This window comes from Moschus berezovskii, chromosome 24 (assembly GCF_049115385.1).
Source record: "Moschus berezovskii isolate FMDL1 chromosome 24, NW_MosBer_1.0, whole genome shotgun sequence".
Classification (NCBI taxonomy): domain Eukaryota; kingdom Metazoa; phylum Chordata; class Mammalia; order Artiodactyla; family Moschidae; genus Moschus; species Moschus berezovskii.
The window spans coordinates 53,704,147-53,721,986 of NC_142483.1; the positions used below are offsets into that span (position 1 = coordinate 53,704,147).

General features: G+C 40.4%; 1 protein-coding gene across 11 annotated transcripts in view; it reads left to right on the forward strand.

Annotated features, from left to right (window-relative positions):
- Positions 1-540: 540 nt before the first annotated feature.
- The window catches only part of CLASP2 (cytoplasmic linker associated protein 2), a 182,846-nt gene continuing 165,546 nt past the window's right edge, over positions 541-17,840 (forward strand). For 6 of the 11 annotated variants that reach the window (XM_055414698.2, XM_055414703.2, XM_055414715.2 and 3 more), the window contains exons 1-2: positions 542-972; positions 10,280-10,358. In XM_055414698.2, coding sequence (XP_055270673.2) covers positions 778-972; positions 10,280-10,358 — 274 coding nt within the window. In that variant the 5' untranslated portion in view covers positions 542-777. Of the gene's footprint in view, positions 973-10,279; positions 10,359-17,840 lie in introns of all 11 variants that reach the window. The other 5 variants (XM_055414697.2, XM_055414701.2, XM_055414704.2 and 2 more) reach the window with 1 other exon arrangement.

The following is a 17,840-nucleotide window of genomic DNA, read 5'->3' on the forward strand; positions in this document are numbered from 1 at the left end:
CATGGACCACTTAAAATCTGTGCATTTTAGTCTGTGTAAATTAAACCTTTTTTTTTTTAAAGCATAATCAAATGGCAACCTAACAAGTGGCGGTGGCTGGAAGCAGGGATCATTATCAATATTTTTTTTATATAAGCAAATGTATTCTACAAAAAAACAAAAATCCCCAACCCAAACAAACCAACAACAACAACAAAATATAACAAACGCCCAAAGCCTAAAAACCCCCCACAAATCTGGCAGTGGAGTTAGGGAAGGGGGAATTCCAAGTCAAAGAAACTTTCAGAAATATTGATTTCAAGTGGAGCAAAACTTGAAAGGGTCTAAGATTTTACAAGGCGACGGCTGAATGCTGAGGTGGCGGATGGCACAGAATCGTCGGCGTCCTTGGGATGCCAACCCAGACCGACCGCAACTCCCCCAGAGGATCCACGACCCCCAGCAACTCCGGCTGCAGCCGCCGCCTCCGCGAAGCGTGTGTGCGGACCAGCGGGCGGGCGGGCGCTCGCCGGCGTCGCGCTGACGTCACGCGCGCGCTGACGTCGCCGGCGGCCGCGGCCTCTGAAGCGGGTTGGGGCGCGGGGGGCGCCGAGTTTGACTAGTTTGGGGGGCCGCTGGGCGCCTGGCGCTGCTCCCGCCGCCCGCCGCGCCCCGCGCCTCGGCCGGACCGAGCGCGTCGCGCCCGCTCCCGCGGGGCCCCGCTCTGGCGGCTGGGCGGCGCTCGGCGAAAGTTGGCCCCTCACGAGCGGGCAGGCGGGCGGGCGGGCGGCCGCGGCCATGGAGCCCCGCAGCATGGAGTACTTCAGCGCCCAGGTGCAGCAGAAGGACGTCGGCGGCCGCCTGCAGGTCGGCCAGGAGCTGCTGCTCTACCTCGGCGCGCCCGGCGCCATCCCGGATCTGGAGGAGGACCTGGCCCGTCTGAGCAAGACGGTCGACGCTCTCACCGGCTGGGTGGGCTCGAGCAACTACCGGGTAAGCGGCGGCTGCGCGGCCTGGCGGGGCACGCCCTCTCCCGCCGGCCCTTTAATCCCGGACGTGCTCGGGCGGCCGGGTGGGCCCCCGGGCGCCTCTGGACCGGCCCGTGGACCCCGGGTCCCCCGACCTGCCCCCACCGGCGAGCCTGCCTCTCCGAAAGCGAGCGGGAGCCCACCTTCCCACCAAGACCAACTTTTTCCACGATTGTGGACAGTGGCAAATTCAGCGATTCCGTGCCACCGTGCGGAGTTCCTTGGCACTAGGGCATTGTGTTTCAACACCTATTTTTAAAAATCAGTGATCATTTACGTGCGTAAAAGTGTAGCGGACCCTTTATTATACATTCGTACGTACCTGTGTAACACTGCCCAGGGCGACACGTAGGACAGGAAGATTCAGATTTTAAGTTCAAAAGAGATGTCAAGTTAATCCTTTTGAATTAGCATTTTTATCCTACTTAATCGCCTGGTTTCTTTTTTCTTATATAATTTTTTCTGTTTCTGAAAGGTTGTGCTTTTCGTGTCTAAAGCATCTTTAGAGCGTAATAAGGTGCCTGATTAAGTTAACCGTTAAATCTAGTGAAAAGATTCTGTCTTCATGGCATTGTTTATTTGCTTTTCGTTTATAGTCGACGGAAAGCAATTGAACGCTCTGTGTCATTTTGTTTTGCCGCAGTTGAGGACTGACTCGGATTTGAAACCGGGCCGTGGCAGGTTAGCTGATACTGGCAAAAAATAAAAAGAAGGAATTAAGTGTTTCAGAAGATCCGGTAGTAGGCTGATTGTAATGTAGCCACGTTAGGAGACCAGGGAAATTTTCTGTAATCAGCCTGTACAGTGGTTTTTAGCAGTAACTTTGCTTTCTAGTCTTCTGGTGGCAGTGTTGCTTTAAAATGCTGGTCCAGGCATCGTGTGGTTGAAGTGATTCTTCTTAGTAACATACTTATAACAGAGAATAGGCTGTACTTTGAAAGCGTCATCATCATAGAGAAGAAAGTGAAACTCTAAGATTATTATGCAGATTTAATGATGAAACTTAAGAGATTTGGAAGGGTTTGACTTTTTACAAGGATAATAGTTTGAGAATTAACCACCTCAGTGTTCCATTATGTACTGCTTCTGTATTATTTTTAAAAACTTTTGGAAAAGTTAATGTTTATTAATACACCATTACTGATTAGAGGATTAGTCTTATTTCCTTGGAAGAAATGACCTAAATTTACTTGCACTGTAAGAAGGGCATACGCACTTAAAGATAGTTGCTTTGTGTTGTAGCCTAGGCTGTTGTAGAAAGTTGGCTCTTTGATAACGCTTACTCCCATTGCCACCTGAAGGTCCTTGTGTCACCCCTGTGCTGCCTGTGGTTGAATTGGCTTTTGGGTCATTTCAGTCCTCAGAGGTACCATCAGTTAGTGACAGTTGAGTGGTCCCATCTTTTGAAACATATTCTTGGCTTCTGTGATTGCACGGTATTCTGCTTTTTCTTTGATGTCTCTGCGCAGAACTTCTGTTCATTGCTTTGTTTTTCCTTTAACTGGTCCTTCAGAGTTAGACTCCATCAGGACCTGACTCAAGTTCTTATCTCTTTACTACACATTCTCTCCATGCTCCTCGGTAGATACTGTAGCCTGAGACAGTTTTAGAGATCGGAAGAGAACTCCAATAACCTCACCTGCAGACTCCCTTTTGTGCCTCTGTCACTCTGCCTTTTCTGTTATAGTGAACAAATTGCCTTTCTCACTTCTACCTCCACATGGGTATTGAAGGCATGTGTATCCATGGCCTCTTGTCTTCTCAAGGACATGAATTCATCAACTTGGATCTCTCCTGCCTGAATCATTATTCCTCTTCTTTCTATTGAATTCTATAACATAAGACCTTTTCTGACATTGTTCGGGAGAAGGCATTCTAATTAGTTTATTTGAAGTTTATATACTGAGTTACCAAGCTAAGTCATCATTTTTTACTGAAGGTACAATGACTGTTGAAATCTTTTGAAAAAAAGTGTATCAGTTTTTTGAATATACACACAAGTAGAAGTGTACTTAAATTTCAAATTATGCTGAACAAAAAAAAGTTTTTCTTCGGATTTGTTAGTACTTCACAATTTGAGTGTCTTTAATAACAGTCATTGCTTCAGTGAGTGTGAGTGCGTGTACTTAATGCTAAGTATCATTCCAGATATTGAGGACCTACCTATGAGCAAGACTAGAAAGGCTTATTCACTTATCTTCATTCGGGCATTAATTAAGGACCTACAATGTACAGACACTCTTCTGGGTACTTGAGATACAGAAGGGGATGGCAGCCCATTCTGTTATTCTTGCCTGGAGACCCGTGGACAGAGGAGCCTGGTGGGTTATATATATAGTTCATGGGGTCACAAAGACTCGGACACGACTGAGCGACTGACATTATTACATGCAGACCTACGATGTACAGACATTCTTTTTGGCACTGGGATACAAGAGTGAAGAAACGACGGAAGTTCTTGCCTTTGTGCACTTGGATTTTCATGGGGGCAGAGGGATAAACGAGATAAATAACCGGAGTCTCTTCTGTGTTGGGTGATGATAAATGCTTTGGAGAAAAGCAGTGAAGGGAATAGGAGCATTGGGTAGGATGCAGATGTGTGAATTTTAAATTGTCGCTGAAGACCTCTCTGTGATTTAAAGCAGGGGAGTGAGATTGCTGCTGTCATGGAGATCCTATTAGAAAGAGGAAGGCAGATGGGTATACAGATTAGTTCCATGTAACAAGTGCTTATGAATCAACTGATGTGAAAGAACGAGGTGAAGATGAGACTGTTTGGGATGCAAAGGAAGTGAGATGAAATTTCAGTGCATTTAGGAAAGAAATGCAGGAGTGAAGAATGCCTTTGGGCAGAGGAAACCACAAATGCAGAGAACTTAGTTCTGCTGAGGAACATAAAGTAGGCCATTGTGGCTAGAGTTTCTAAGTGAGTTGAGGTGTTCAAAGAGGTGAAACTGAGGAGGCAGGTAGAAAGAGCTGTATAGGATTTTATTCTAAATCATTGGAGGGTTGGCTGCTTTGTGAGGAGTGGACAGTTAAAGCAGCGAAAGACGAAGAGTTGGTGGCTCAGACTGGTTTGGTAACAGTGGCAGTACTTGAGAAGTGAGAGATTGGGTGTGATTTAGTGGTGGAGCCAACAGCATTGAGTGTGAGGGTTGAGAGAGAGGAATTGGGGGTCACTGCATTGCTTAAGCACTGATATTTACCGATATGGGAAGACTGAGAAAACCAGTCAGGTGAAGGAAGTAAAATGTTAGGTTTGAGAAGGTTGTTTGACATCCATGTTGAGATTTTAAATGGACAGTTGGGATCTTCAGCTGAGTGGAGAAATCATTAATTAAAGGTTTAAAAATGTGTGAATAGGTATGTATATTATATAAAATATATATGCTCTGACATTTGATTTTGGTAAGTCCTATGATTTTAGGAGTCCTCAAATTTGAAAATGATATTGTAGCAATAAAAATGTCCCTTATAAAATGCAGTTAAATATGATAACCAGCATTTAAAGAGCCCTTAGTGAGTACCAGGCATTGTCTCAGGTGCTTTATTTCCATTATCTCATTTAATCTTTAAGGTGGCCTTAGAAAGCCAGTACTGTTTCCTTATTGTGTAGAAAAGATGTAAGTATCTTGGCTTAGGTCCTAGACCTGGTAAATTGGGAGAGTGCTTTGAACCAAAGGACATTAGAATTTTCCTTTCCTTTTCTGTACTTTGGTAAACCTCTTCAAATACTCCTATCATTTGTCATCTCTACTCTCACTTTTTTATTTTGTCTATCTGTAAATGTAATAATAAGTTGACTCTCAAAATGGAGAAAACATTTGTATTATAATTGTGTTGTGCTGGGCTAATAACATGCTAGGATTTCAAGTCTTCTTGGAATCCAAAATTACAGCTCTTTTACCATTTGAAGGATGATGCTACTATCTTCCAGTGTTAGCAGAACCTTGATTGTATATCTTATAAACCATCAGTTTCTTACAGTATACTATTTTTTTTTGTTTGAAGTCTGTCTGTGTGTATCGATCTTGTCTTTTTCGCTTACCTGCCACATAGGAAGAACATTCAGGTTTTTAGCTTCTTACTATTCACGTTGTTCTTTTGCATTGTCACCTTGTATGTGTGGATGAGAGTTCTGTAGAGTAGTGGTTATGAACCCTGTCCAAATTAGTGCCCCCCCTAGCTTTTTAAAATTTGTTGGCTGCCCTGTGTGGCATGTGGGATCTTAGTTCCCTGACCAGGGAACAAACGCATGCCTCCTGCAATGAAAGTATGATGTCTTAACCACTGGACTGCCAGGGAAGCTACCTGCGCCCTCTTTTAATGCTCCCCTTTATAATCCTGAAATAAAGTTTATAGATAATACTCAATGCACATCATTTTAAAAAATCCCCAATATGTTCTCACTGTACTATAAAGACAAATTACATATAGTTACAATGAGATGAAATGTTTAAGAGTATAAATGTGCCAGCCGATTACCCAGGAAGACATAGTGCTAGTCAGACGGCTGCCCCGGTACGTATTGCTGTAAATGTCACCATTGCCGATTCAGACCACTACCGGTGTGTGGTTGCTGGCGGTTCAGACTTTACAAGTGGCATTGCTGTCAGTGCTTGTGGTATTCTGGAACTCTGAATTCTGAACCTCGTTTCATTCCTTTCGTATCGTTTGTATAATTTCTTTCTTTATTTACTAGTTGTCAAAATAACAAGGTAAAAATAACTAGCATGCTCCAGTGTTGGCCAGATAGTTTTTGTTATCATACGAAGTGTTGCATTTAAATATGTCTGATAAAATTTCAAGTTCCTTAACCAAGGATTGAACGCATGCCCCCTACAGTGGAAGGGTGGAGTCTTAACCACTGAATCTTCAGGGAAGTTCCCAGTTATTACTCTTACTAATATCCAAACTGTTCTATCAGATGATCCTAAGAATCTTTGGTAGTCTTTGCTCTCCAGTATCTTGAGATCATATTCCTGCTTCTGCCCTGGAGTCAGCTCCTTGGTTCCTTTCTGTGGGAAATGGTATGTGGAAACTACAACGTAGGTGCTAATGGAATTTATTGTTACTCACTTGATCTTTGTTTCTAGATTTTTTTCAATGAAGAGAGTTAGATTTAATTTAATTTTAAAGAATAATATTTCTTGAGTTCATACTGATATTCAGATTCAAGACTGCAGTTTTTGCTATTTTTATATATCCTCCATCTATATCTCCTTTTATAAACAGAAAATCTAAATAACATTGACAGTTTCTCTTTTGGAGAGTTTTGTTTTTGTCTTTAGGGTATATCCCACTAGAGAGGGACAGTCAAATTGCTTAATTTTAAAGTCACTTGGAATAGTCTGCTGTGTGGTTATGCTGTTAATTGAGTATACGTTTCAGTTTACTTGGGCTTTCCTGGTGGCTCAGATGGTTCAGAATCTGCCTGCAGTGTGGGAGACCTAGGGTTGATCCCTGGGTCGGGAAGATCCCTAGAGAAAGAAATGGCAACCCACTCCAGTATTCCTGCCTGGAGAATTCCATGGACAGAGGAGCCTGGGTGGGCTACAGAGTTCATGGTGTCTCAAAGAGTTGGACACGACTGATTGACTAACACCAGCATTATGTTTACTTATTTTATTTTCAATGAAATTAGTTATTGCTGCAAAGAAGGTATATTCAAAGTAGTCTGGTTTCTTTGTCTGTGACTTATACCCTATTCCCAGCCATAAAATTCTTTTTCTGATTATCTTTCCATTGTTCTTATTTTTTAAACATTCATAGCTATATCCCTTAATGTTTGTAGGCCCTCCTTTAAAAATTTCTTTTAAATTTTTTTAATTGGAGGAAAATTGCTTTACACCATTGTGTTACTTTCTACTGTATAACAACGTGAATCAGCTGTAAGTATACATATATTCCCTTGCTGTTGAGCCTCCCTTCCACCCCCGAACAGTAGTCCCCTTTTTAAATATATATTAAATATGCATCTCTCCAACTTGCTTTTTTCACTTAATGTATCTTGGAGTTCATTGCAAAGCAAAAGTAGGGTAGCCCTCAATTTTATTTTTAAAAGTGTCATAGTAGTCAGTAGTGTGGATGTACCATAATTTTTTGAATCTGTCTCATACTGATGAATGTTTGGGTAGTTTCCAGTCTCTTGCGTTAATCTTTTTGTGTCTTCTCATAATTTTGCTGGTGTATCTTCAGGATAGATTCCTAAGTGAGATCTTACAAAGAGTGAGTGTTTTTCCTGCTGAGCGCAGATACTGCTTTCATCATCTATTAAATTTTGTGTATGAGTGTGTCTGCACTCCCAGTGAAGTTTTTAATAGCTTTATTGATGTAATTCACATGTTATGCGGTTCACTCATTTCAGGTGCACACCTCATTGTTTTTTAGTGTATTTGCAGGTATGCATGACCATCAGCACAGTCAATTTTGGAGCATTTTCATTACCTCAAAAAAAAACCCTGTACCATTTAGCTGTTACCTCCCTACCCCCCTACATCCACTAGCCCTAAGCACTACTAATCTACTTTCTCTCTGTTTGGATTTGTTTGTTCTGGACATTTCTGATAAATTGAATCACACAACATGTAACCATTTGTGTCTGGCTTTTTCACTTATCAGAATGTTTTCAAGGTTTATCCATGTTGTAGCTTGTATTAGTCATTATCGTGCTGTGTGCTTAGTCGCTCGATCATGTCCTACTCTTCTCAACTCCATGGACTGTAGCTCGCCAGGCTCCCCTATCCCTGGGGATTCTGCAGGCAGGAATACTGGAGTGGGTTGCCATGCCCTCCAGGGGATCTTCCCAACCCTCCTCTCCTGCATTGCGGGCGGATTCTTTACTGTCTGAGTCACCATGAAGCCCATCAGTCATTACTATTTATGGCCAAATTGTATTTGATTGCATGCATATACCACATTTTGTTTATTTACCAATCTCATGGCCATTTGGGCTTTTCTACCTTTGGACTGTAATGAATGATGTATAATGACATTGGCATGCAAGCATCTATGTCCTGCTTTAATTCCTTTGGGTATATACCTAGGAGTGGAATTGTTGAGTCCTCACTGTTTCTGCACCCACCCCCCAACTTTGTTGTTCAGTCGCTAAGTCGTGTTTGACTATGTGTGACCCCATAGACTACAGCATGCCAGGCTCCTCTGTCCTCCACCTATCTAACCATCTCATCCTCTGCTGTCCCCTTCTTTTGCCTTCAATCTCCCAGCATCAGGGTCTTTTCCAGGAGTTGACTCTTCACATCAGGTACTAGAGCTTCAGCTTAGCATCTGTTGTTCCAGTGGATATTCAGGGTTGATTTCCTTTAGGATTGCCTGGTTGGGTCTCCTTGCAGTCCAAGGGACTCTCCAGAGTCTCCTTCAGCACCACAATTTGAAAGCATCAATCTTCAGCGCTCAGCCTTCTTTATGGTTCAACTCTCACATCCATACATAACTACTGGAAAAACCATAGCTTTGACTATATGGACCTTTGTTGGCAAAGTGGTGTCTCTGCTTTTTAATATGCTGTCTAGGTTTGTCATAGCTTTTCTTCCAAGGAGCAGACATCTTTTAATTTCATGGCTGCAGTCACTATTCGCAGTGATTTTTGGAGCCAAAAAAGTAAAATCTGTCAGTGCTTCCACTTTTTCCTCTTCTGTTTGCCCTGAAATGATGGGACTAGATGCCATGATCTTAGTTTTTTGAATGTTGAGTTTGAAGACAGATTTTTTCACTCTTGTCTGTCAACCCTCATCAAGAGGCTCTTTGGTTCTTCATTTTTTGCCATTAGAGTGGTATCGTCTGCATATCTGAGGCTGTTGATACTTCTTGCAATCTTGATTCTAGCTTGTAAATCATCTAGCCATACACTTTAGGCTTTCTCTTTTTTCTTGTACTTCAGAGAGGGGTTTTCTCCTTTCCCTAGTGGTAAACTGCGGTTGCTTCTTATCTTGCTGACTCGTTCATGACTCGTGGGACTATTCTATTTTCCTGGTCCAGCTTCAGTCTTAGGAACCTCTGTCCCTGATCCTTAAGGTAAAGCTTTATCAGAAATCCTGTCCCTCCTCAACTGGAAAGCTTTAATCATGAGAGCCCAGAATGGTTTTCTGCTCCTACCCTTGAAGTAGAAGGCTTTTTTTTTTTCCCCTTTTCTTGTTACTTAGTAGTTGTTAGTTTTTGCCTCTGTCCAGGAGCGACTTCACTTTCACTTTTCACTTTCACACATTGGAGAAGGAAATGGCAACCCACTTTAGTGTTCTTGCCTGGAGAATCCCAGGGATTCTGGCAGCCTAGTGGGCTGCTGTCTATGGGGTCACACAGAGTTGGACAGGACTGAAGTGACTTAGCAGCAGCAGCAGGAAGATAACAGTGTTTCTCTTTCCATCTGTAGCTTCAAACTTTTGTTTCTTACAGGACAAGGAGCTGGAAAAAGCTTGTGATTTGCTTGCAGAGGTAGCTACTCCTTTCTATCAAGACCTGTAACTACCAAGAGACTTTCTCTGATCTCCTGCCCTGTTCTCAGTCTTAATTATCAGCGTCTGGTGGAGGTTTGTGGAGAAAGCCTGCAAGTAGGCGTGAACTCTCCTTGTGTGTGAGCTAATAGGTTTCTGTATTTTTCATGCTAACCCACACTGAGGTATTAACACAGAGTTGAATATACCTGGATTCTTTTTACCCACTTGTATTGTGGCTTCATCTTACTTCTGTCCTCTTCCACGTGTGACCTACTGCTTATGTCTCATGTCTCCTTGGCATCTGTCTTTCCTTAAGATTTCAAGCTGGATGATGATTCTACAACCGTAGCTTTCTAAATGGATTCAAGAATAGTTACAGTTTTGTAGATTATTTGGCTTTTTCTTGTTTACAGTGGGAGTGATAATTTTTTCCAGTTTCTTCATCCTGGACAGAAGCTGGAATTCCTCTGTAATTAAATGTGCTGTTTTTGCTTAAATGTTTCATTTAAGAAACATTTCAACATTACAGGAAAGTTGCAGGTATAGTCCGTGAACTCCTGTGTACCCTTTACCTAATTCACCAGTTATTAATATTTTGCCAAATAGGCTATATCACTATCTTCCGGCATTTGCATATTATTATTGTTATTGGCCATTTTAGAGTAGCATGCCCTAAGCTCATGACTGTTCACCCTGAATATTTCAGTGTCTTTTTTTTTTAACTTGGTAATAGATGAAGGACTTTATGTCACAGTTACATACAGTTATTATAATATGCATCTGTAATTTGTATTCATTAAAATTTCTTTCTATCTGTAGGTGTCATTAATGGGATTAGAAATTTTAAGTGCCTTTGTGGACAGATTATCAACACGATTTAAGTCCTATGTAGGAATGGGTAAGTTAATTTTATTTACAAATTATTGTAGTGTTTGACATACTGACTTTTTCATAGTTTTTGTTTTACAGAATTAGTTATCTGTAAATGCACAAATGTAATTGTATACAATTCAGAGATCCACTACTTAGCATTTTAATTTGTTGAGACATAAAACATTTTAAGCCTATTTAAATAAATATGTTTCCTTTAAGACAAAAACAAAAGCAAAAAAATTACCGAATATACATCTAATAGATTTTTACTTCATATTTCAAATTTTTTTACTATATCTTTTATTTTTTTGTAACATATTAATAATTTACAACATAATTTGCAGCACCACTTTTCAGCCTTATCTGTGGTGAAGGACCAGTTTTTTCATTGCTAGTCTATTGCAGACCAGTATTTATAAAATACAGTACAAATAAATTATAGTGAAACGAAATAAAACAAAAATACAAGGCTCAATTTTTATTGTGAGAGTCAACAAATGTAAAATTTACTTTGGTCACATTGTTTCCAAACCTTGTTTTAGAAAAGCTCACTGTCTTGACCACAGGATGTTTGTAGACTGGTCCTGGGCTGCTGGCCATACTCTGAACAACACTTCTGGTGTGTTTGCAGTCCAGAATGCTGTGCTGGTATCACACTTGTGTATCGTAGTTAGATGGCAGAGTGGGCTTTGACTTACCTTTTCAACCCGAGTTACCTTTGTGTGCCTTTTGGAGTGCTTCAATGAGTGGATTTGGTCCTATCATATAGAAATGTATTTAAGGGTAGCCTCAGATGTTTGCGATTTCTTTTATGGATTGAGTTAATGCCTCGCAGTGTATTATCACCCTTATTTTCAAATTATCTTTTGTCAGCTTCTTGTTCAGTGTACCACTCAATTCTGCCAATTTATGCCTTTATTTTTCCTGCCTTTCCTTTCAATGGAAGTATCTTAGTAACTGTCCCTATCTGTATTATTTCCTTTTTAATCAATACCTGGTTCCAATTCAATCTTTGTATGAATAGCTTCTGAAAAGATGATTTTTGAAACTGCAGCCTCCTGATTAAAATCCTATGATAGATGTTAACATGTGTTACTTGCTTATGTATTATCTTATTTTGAATTAACATTTAGGAAATTTTACATAAAAATTCATATTTGCAGCTTGTCTTGAAAAATTGGCCAATGCAGCAACCCTGATCTTCTTTCCATTCCCCCATTTGAATATCGGCAGAAGCTCTGCTGTAGCTTCCTCTTTGTCGGGGTCACGAACTTTCCAGTCCTTAAGTTCCTCCCATCTCCTCTTATCTCCTCATAACTGGAATTTTGGTTATAATACACAGAGGTTGGAATACTGCAGTTCTCAGATTTGGTTCATTTTTGGTTCATTTCTGGTACCTCCTTGACTGTAGGCATCTGAATTTGTGACCCCTGCCCTATCAGTTGTTGCAGACAATATTTCAGGCTTCAGAGTAATTCTAGGTATTCCATATCTCACTTATTTCTCATACATAACCAGATGGAGTTTGATGTATGTACTAACTGCTTGAATTTAGGTCCTGTGGAAGTATTAGGACCGGAATCCTCGTTTGCTTGCTGTCCTTGGAGTTTTTCAGTCTTCTCAGCCCCTATGACTCTCCACCTCAGCAGCCTTATTTATCTGTGATCGTCAGTAAATACTCTCCACTTTTGTTAATCAAAAACTTGCTCACTCTTGTTAGTTCTGGCTTAACTTGTTTTTGCCTCTGCTATGCTGTTATTTCTTTTTCAAATCCTCTCTTCTCCAGGGTCCTTCCTTTCTCTTTTAATGATTTACTTCTGATTTCAGTATCGGGGAGTTTTTCAGATTAATCTCTCCCAGCACTGAATTTTTCTTTACTTCATGATTCTGTACCCTTAAAAATTATAATTACGTTAAGTTGTTTTTGTTGGTTAGTGTTTTTTGTGTATATTTCCCACCTATCTACATAGTCTTATGTGTGTAGCTTTTTCTCTGTTAATCGCTTACTCTTTTTGTTTACCCCTGTGCATTTACTGTTAGTGTTGTTTTTACTTTAAACCCTGAGTCTTCATTATTGTTCTTAGTGAAAATTGAGCTTATTATTACTTGAGAGTCAGTGTGATATAATAGGAACATTTCATCACAGTTTCGCTACCATTTATTGAATGCCCACTGTTTATCCATTTACTGGGCTTCTCTGCTTTACATAAATGAAAGATTATCCTCAAATAATTATTTCTCATTTGTGTGACAAATTACCTCTACAAGATAGGCTGCGGTGGATCTTTGTGCTCTTAAAGAGATATAGTACTAGACTCAGAATCCCAGAGTTGACTTAAAGAATCTGCCTGTAATGCAAGAGACCCAGGTTCGACCCCTGGGTTGGGAAGAGCCCCTCAAGAAGAGAATGACTACTCAGTCCGCTATTCTTGCTTGAAGAATTCCATGTCGAACATGACTAAGCAACTAACACTTTCTTGTTTTCAGTTCAGTTCAGTTCATTTCAGTCGCTCAGTCGTGTCTGACTCTCCGCGACCCCATGAATCACAGCACGCCAGGCCTCCCTGTCCATCACCAACTCCCGGAGTTCACTCAAACTCATGTCCACAGAGTCAGTGATGCCATCCAGCCATCTCATTCTCTGTCATCCCCTTCTCCTCCTGCTCTCAATCTTTCCCAGCATCAGGGTCTTTTCCAGTGAGTCAACTCGTCGCATGAGGTGGCCAAAGTATTGCAGTTTCAGCCTTAGCATCAGTCCTTCCAGTGAACACCCAGGATTGATCTCCTTTCGAATGGACTGGTTGGATCTCCTTGCAGTATAAGGGACTCTTAAGAGTCTTCTCCAACACCACAGCTCAAAAGCATCAATTCTTCGGCGATCAGCTTTCTTCACAGTCCAACTCTCACATCCATACATGACCACGGGAAAAACCATAGCCTTGACTAGACAGACCTTTGTTGGCAAAGTAATGTCTCTGCTTTTTAATATACTATCAAGATTGGTCATAACTTTCCTTCCAAGGAATAAGCACCCTGTCTTAAATCTTAGCCAAACCATTTTAGAAGCCTTTTCTTGAAAGGAAATTGAATTAAGTTATGTGCTGGAGGGTTTTTTTTTAATAACGTAACCTTAGATATATGTAACTTGATATGAGTGATACTGTTTTTCTTTTGATACACTTAGGTTATTAACTGTTGTTACAGATATTTTTAATCTTTTTATATTAATAGTGAAGTTTTAGGAAAATTGGGATCCATGGTCAGTTTTAGTACCGAAAACAATATGGACTCTATTAATGTAATTCATTAGTATATTTACGTTTTCTTTTGTGACTAGATTTTTTATGGAAAAATTAAATGTTCAAACCTCCCCGAAACGCAGTTTAATTTAACACTGATCACCAACCTTGGTTGTTTGTCTGTTCCCTACCCGCCACTCCCACCCTTGGCCATGCAGGTTGTAGGATCTTAGTTCCCTAACCAGGGATTGAACCTGGCCCCTTGGCAGTGAAAGCAGGGAGTCCTAAGGACTGCCAGGGAATTTTATGAAAACAAAATCCAGTAAAGATATTTAAAGATATTTACAAATCTTAAACAGATAAGTTTTAACCCAAAATGATATTGTATAAAGTATTAGAGCAGTCAGGGTACATGGTCCTCAGCTTTTTATCTTGTAAATGGTTTGCATCTTATACAGTGCTAAGAGAGTAAAATATACTAACAGCTATGCTTCCATGTTTATACTAACTAATAAAATATACTAACTTCTTCCATGTTTTCCTGTCCAAATTCCAGTCTGTGATAGATGTATTTATTTAACAAGTTCTTTTTGAGAGTTTACAGAGTGAAAAGCTCTGTTTTGGATTCCCAGTGATCATTGATTGCATGTTCATCATGTTGAATAATAAAGAATTTGGTGGTCGTTATATACAGATCTGTAAGGAAGAGTGTTAACATTTCTGAATGCTTATTATGGTCAGGCACAGGTGCTTTTTACCAGTTTTACTTATTCTCTCACTCGCCATGTGAGGTATAGACCTGGATCCCTCCTTATTTTACAGACGAGAAAATCTTTGAACTAAGAGAAGTTTACTGTCTTATGTAATTAAATAACCAGTAGAGCTAGAAATAAAGCTTGTTCTATTTGACTCCAACAGTGTATATATTAAAAAGGGATTCTAGTGCAAAAAATTTATGAAATTTTGTTAATAGCTATAAGTCTGAAGTTTATGTAGTGTGAAGTTTTTTGATTTTGTTGTTTATATTTTATAAATTTTAGTTTTTAAATTGAAGTGAACTCCTGTTTGGGTCAGATTTTTTTTTTTGACTGTAGTTTAGGAGATCTCAGTTCTCCCACCAAGGATAGAACCCTGCAGTGGAAGCAAATAGTCTTAACCAGTGGACCACCAGGAAAGTCCCTTTATTTTCTTTTTGGAGTTAAACTCTACCGCTCAGGAATGAAGTGTCTATTTTTATTTTCCAATTATTATTATGTGGTTGTTAATTCACTTACACACACACACACACACAGCACCTCAGGTACAAATAAATGGAATTAATTATGACCGTGGCCTAGCAGATTACTTAAATCCTGGTTTTCACTACTTGCTACTTGTGTGACATTGATCCAGGTATTTAAAATGCCTCTGGACCTTCTTCACCCAGTGGACCTACTCTATTTCATAGGGTTGTTATGAGGATTAAGTGAGATAATTCAGTGCTTCAGTTCAGTTCAGTCACTCAGTCGTGTCCGACTCTTTGTGACCCCATGAACCGCAGCACGCCAGGCCTCCCTGTCCATCACCAACTCCCGGAGTCTACCCAAACTCGTGTCCACTGAATCGGTGATGCCATCCAACCATCTCATCCTCTGTCGTCTTCTTCTCCTGCCTTCAATCTTTCCCAGCATCAGGGTCTTTTCAAATGAGACGGCTCTTTGCATCAGGTGGCCAAAGTATTGGAGTTTCAACTTCAACATCAGTCCTTCCAATGAACACGCAGGACTGATTTCCTTTAGGATGAACTGGTTGGATCTCCTTGCAGTCCAAGGGACTCTCAAGAGTCTTCTCCAACACCACAGTTCAAAAGCATCAACTTTCGGCACTGAACTTTCTTTATAGTCCAACTCTCACATCCATACATGACCACCGGAAAAACCATAGCCTTGACTAGATGGACCTTTGTTGGCAAAGTAATGTTTCTCCTTTTTAATGTGCTGTCTAGGTTGGTCATAACTTTCCTTCCAAGGAGTGTCTTTTACTTTCATGGCTGCAGTCACCATCTGCAGTGATTTTCGAGCCCCCCAAAATAAAGTCAGCCACTGTTTCCACTGTTTCCCATCTATTTCCCATGAAGTGATGGGACCAGATGCCATGATCTTAATTTTCTGAATGTTGAGCTTTCAGCCAATGTTTTCACTCTCCTCTTTCACTTTCATCAAGAGGTTCTTTAGTTCTTCACTTTCTGCCATAAGGGTGGTGTCATCTGCATATCTGAGGTTATTGATATTTCTCCCGGTAATCTTGATTCCAGCTTGTGCTTCTTCCAGCCCAGCGTTTCTCATGATGTACTCTTCATATAAGTTAAATAAGCAGGGTGACAATATACAGCCTTGACGTACTCCTTTTCCTATTTGGAACCAGTCTGTTGTTCCATGTCCAGTTCTAACTGTTGCTTCCTGACCTGCATACAGGTTTCTCAAGAGGCAGGTCAGGTGGTCTGGTATTCCCATCTCTTTCAGAATTTTCCAGTTTATTGTGATCCACATAGTCAAAGGCTTTGGCATAGTCAGTAAAGCAGAAATAGATGTTTTTCTGGAACTCTTTTGCTTTTTTGATGATCCAGCAGATGTTGGTAATTTGATCTCTGGTTCCTCTGCCTTTCCTAAAACCAGCTTGAACATCTGGAAGTTCATGGTTCACATATTGCTGAAGCCTGGTTTGGAGAATTTTGAGCATGACTTTACTAGCGTGTGAGATGAGTGCAATTGTGCAGTAGTTTGAGCATTCTTTGGCATTGCCTTTCTTTGGGATTGGAATGAAGACTGACCTTTTCCAGTCCTGTGGCCTCTGCTGAGCTTTTCAAATTTGCTGACATATTGAGTGCAGCACTTTCATAGCATCATCTTTTAGGATTTGAAATAGCTCAGTTGGAATTCCATCACCTCCACTAGCTTTGTTCATAGTGATGCTTCCTAAGGCCCACTTGACTTCACCTTCCAGGATGTCTGGCTCTAGGTGAGTGATCACACCATCATGATTATCTGGGTCATGGAGATCTTTTTTGTACAGTTCTTCTGTGTATTCTTGCCACCTGTTCTTAATATCTTCTGCTTCTGTTAGGTCCATACTATTTCTGTCCTTTATTGAGCCCATCTTTGCTTGAAATATTCCCTTGGTATCTCCAGTTTTCTTGAAAAGATCTCTAGTCTTTCCCATTCTGTTGTTTTCCTCTATTTCTTTGCATTGAAAACTGAGGAAGGCTTTCTTATCTCTCCTTGCTATGGTACATAATAATATCTAACATTTATTAAATGTTTTGTTTTGTCTCTGTCTGTTTGAAGCTGTCAGAACCGGAATTCCACAATAGCCAATTCTATAGATGTGGGAGAACTTAACTAGTGTTAACAATATATGTCTAAGCAAGATGAGACAGATTGGGAGTTTGCTAGTGGCCCATTGGCTAGGACTCTGCCCTCCAAATACAGGGGACCCGGGTTCGATCCCTGATCAGGGAACTAGATGCTACATGCAGCAACTAAAGATCCTGCATGCCACAACTAAGACCCAGCACAGCCAAATAAGTAAATGAGTTTTAAAAAAAATGTTTAAATTTAAAAAGAGATGAGAAGGATTTATATTGTTTCAACTGACTGATACTTCACTTGCCTCATGATTAGGCTTAAGATTTTTTTTTATGGCACAATTTTGTTTTCTTAAATAATAATTTCCTTGATTAAGCTTAGATTTTTGGATGATCATTCCATTTTGCATGGTTGGCTTTTCATTTTCTTCCAAAAAGGATGTGTTTCTTCTTCCCTTAAATGTTGTTGATCATTATTATATCAATTCTGATTGTTACAGTGTAGACAGTGTTACGTTGTAGACTACCTTGGCATCACATTACCTACACATTTAATTGTATGTCTGTAAATAACTAGAGTCATTAGGCCTCAGCCTCTATCGCCTCAGAAAAAGGAAGGCTGTAGCTGTAAGGTCAAAGGAAAAACAAAAGAAGTTAATATCTGTGCTTTTGAACCTGTAGGCTGATGGGAGTAGTAGGTCACCCATTTAATGTTTACCCAGTGTCCTTCACTTTCTGAGTTGTTTACATGTATCTCAGTAATCTGAGGTGAGTCCTGCTCCAGACATGGATGGGTTGAGGAGATAAAGACAAAAAGATTAAGTAGTTTGGTCACACACCTGATATCACCACACTAAGTGATAGTAGTAACTTAAGGGATTACAAAAAGATAATTTTGACTCTGAGGTGTTTTTACCCTATGGGC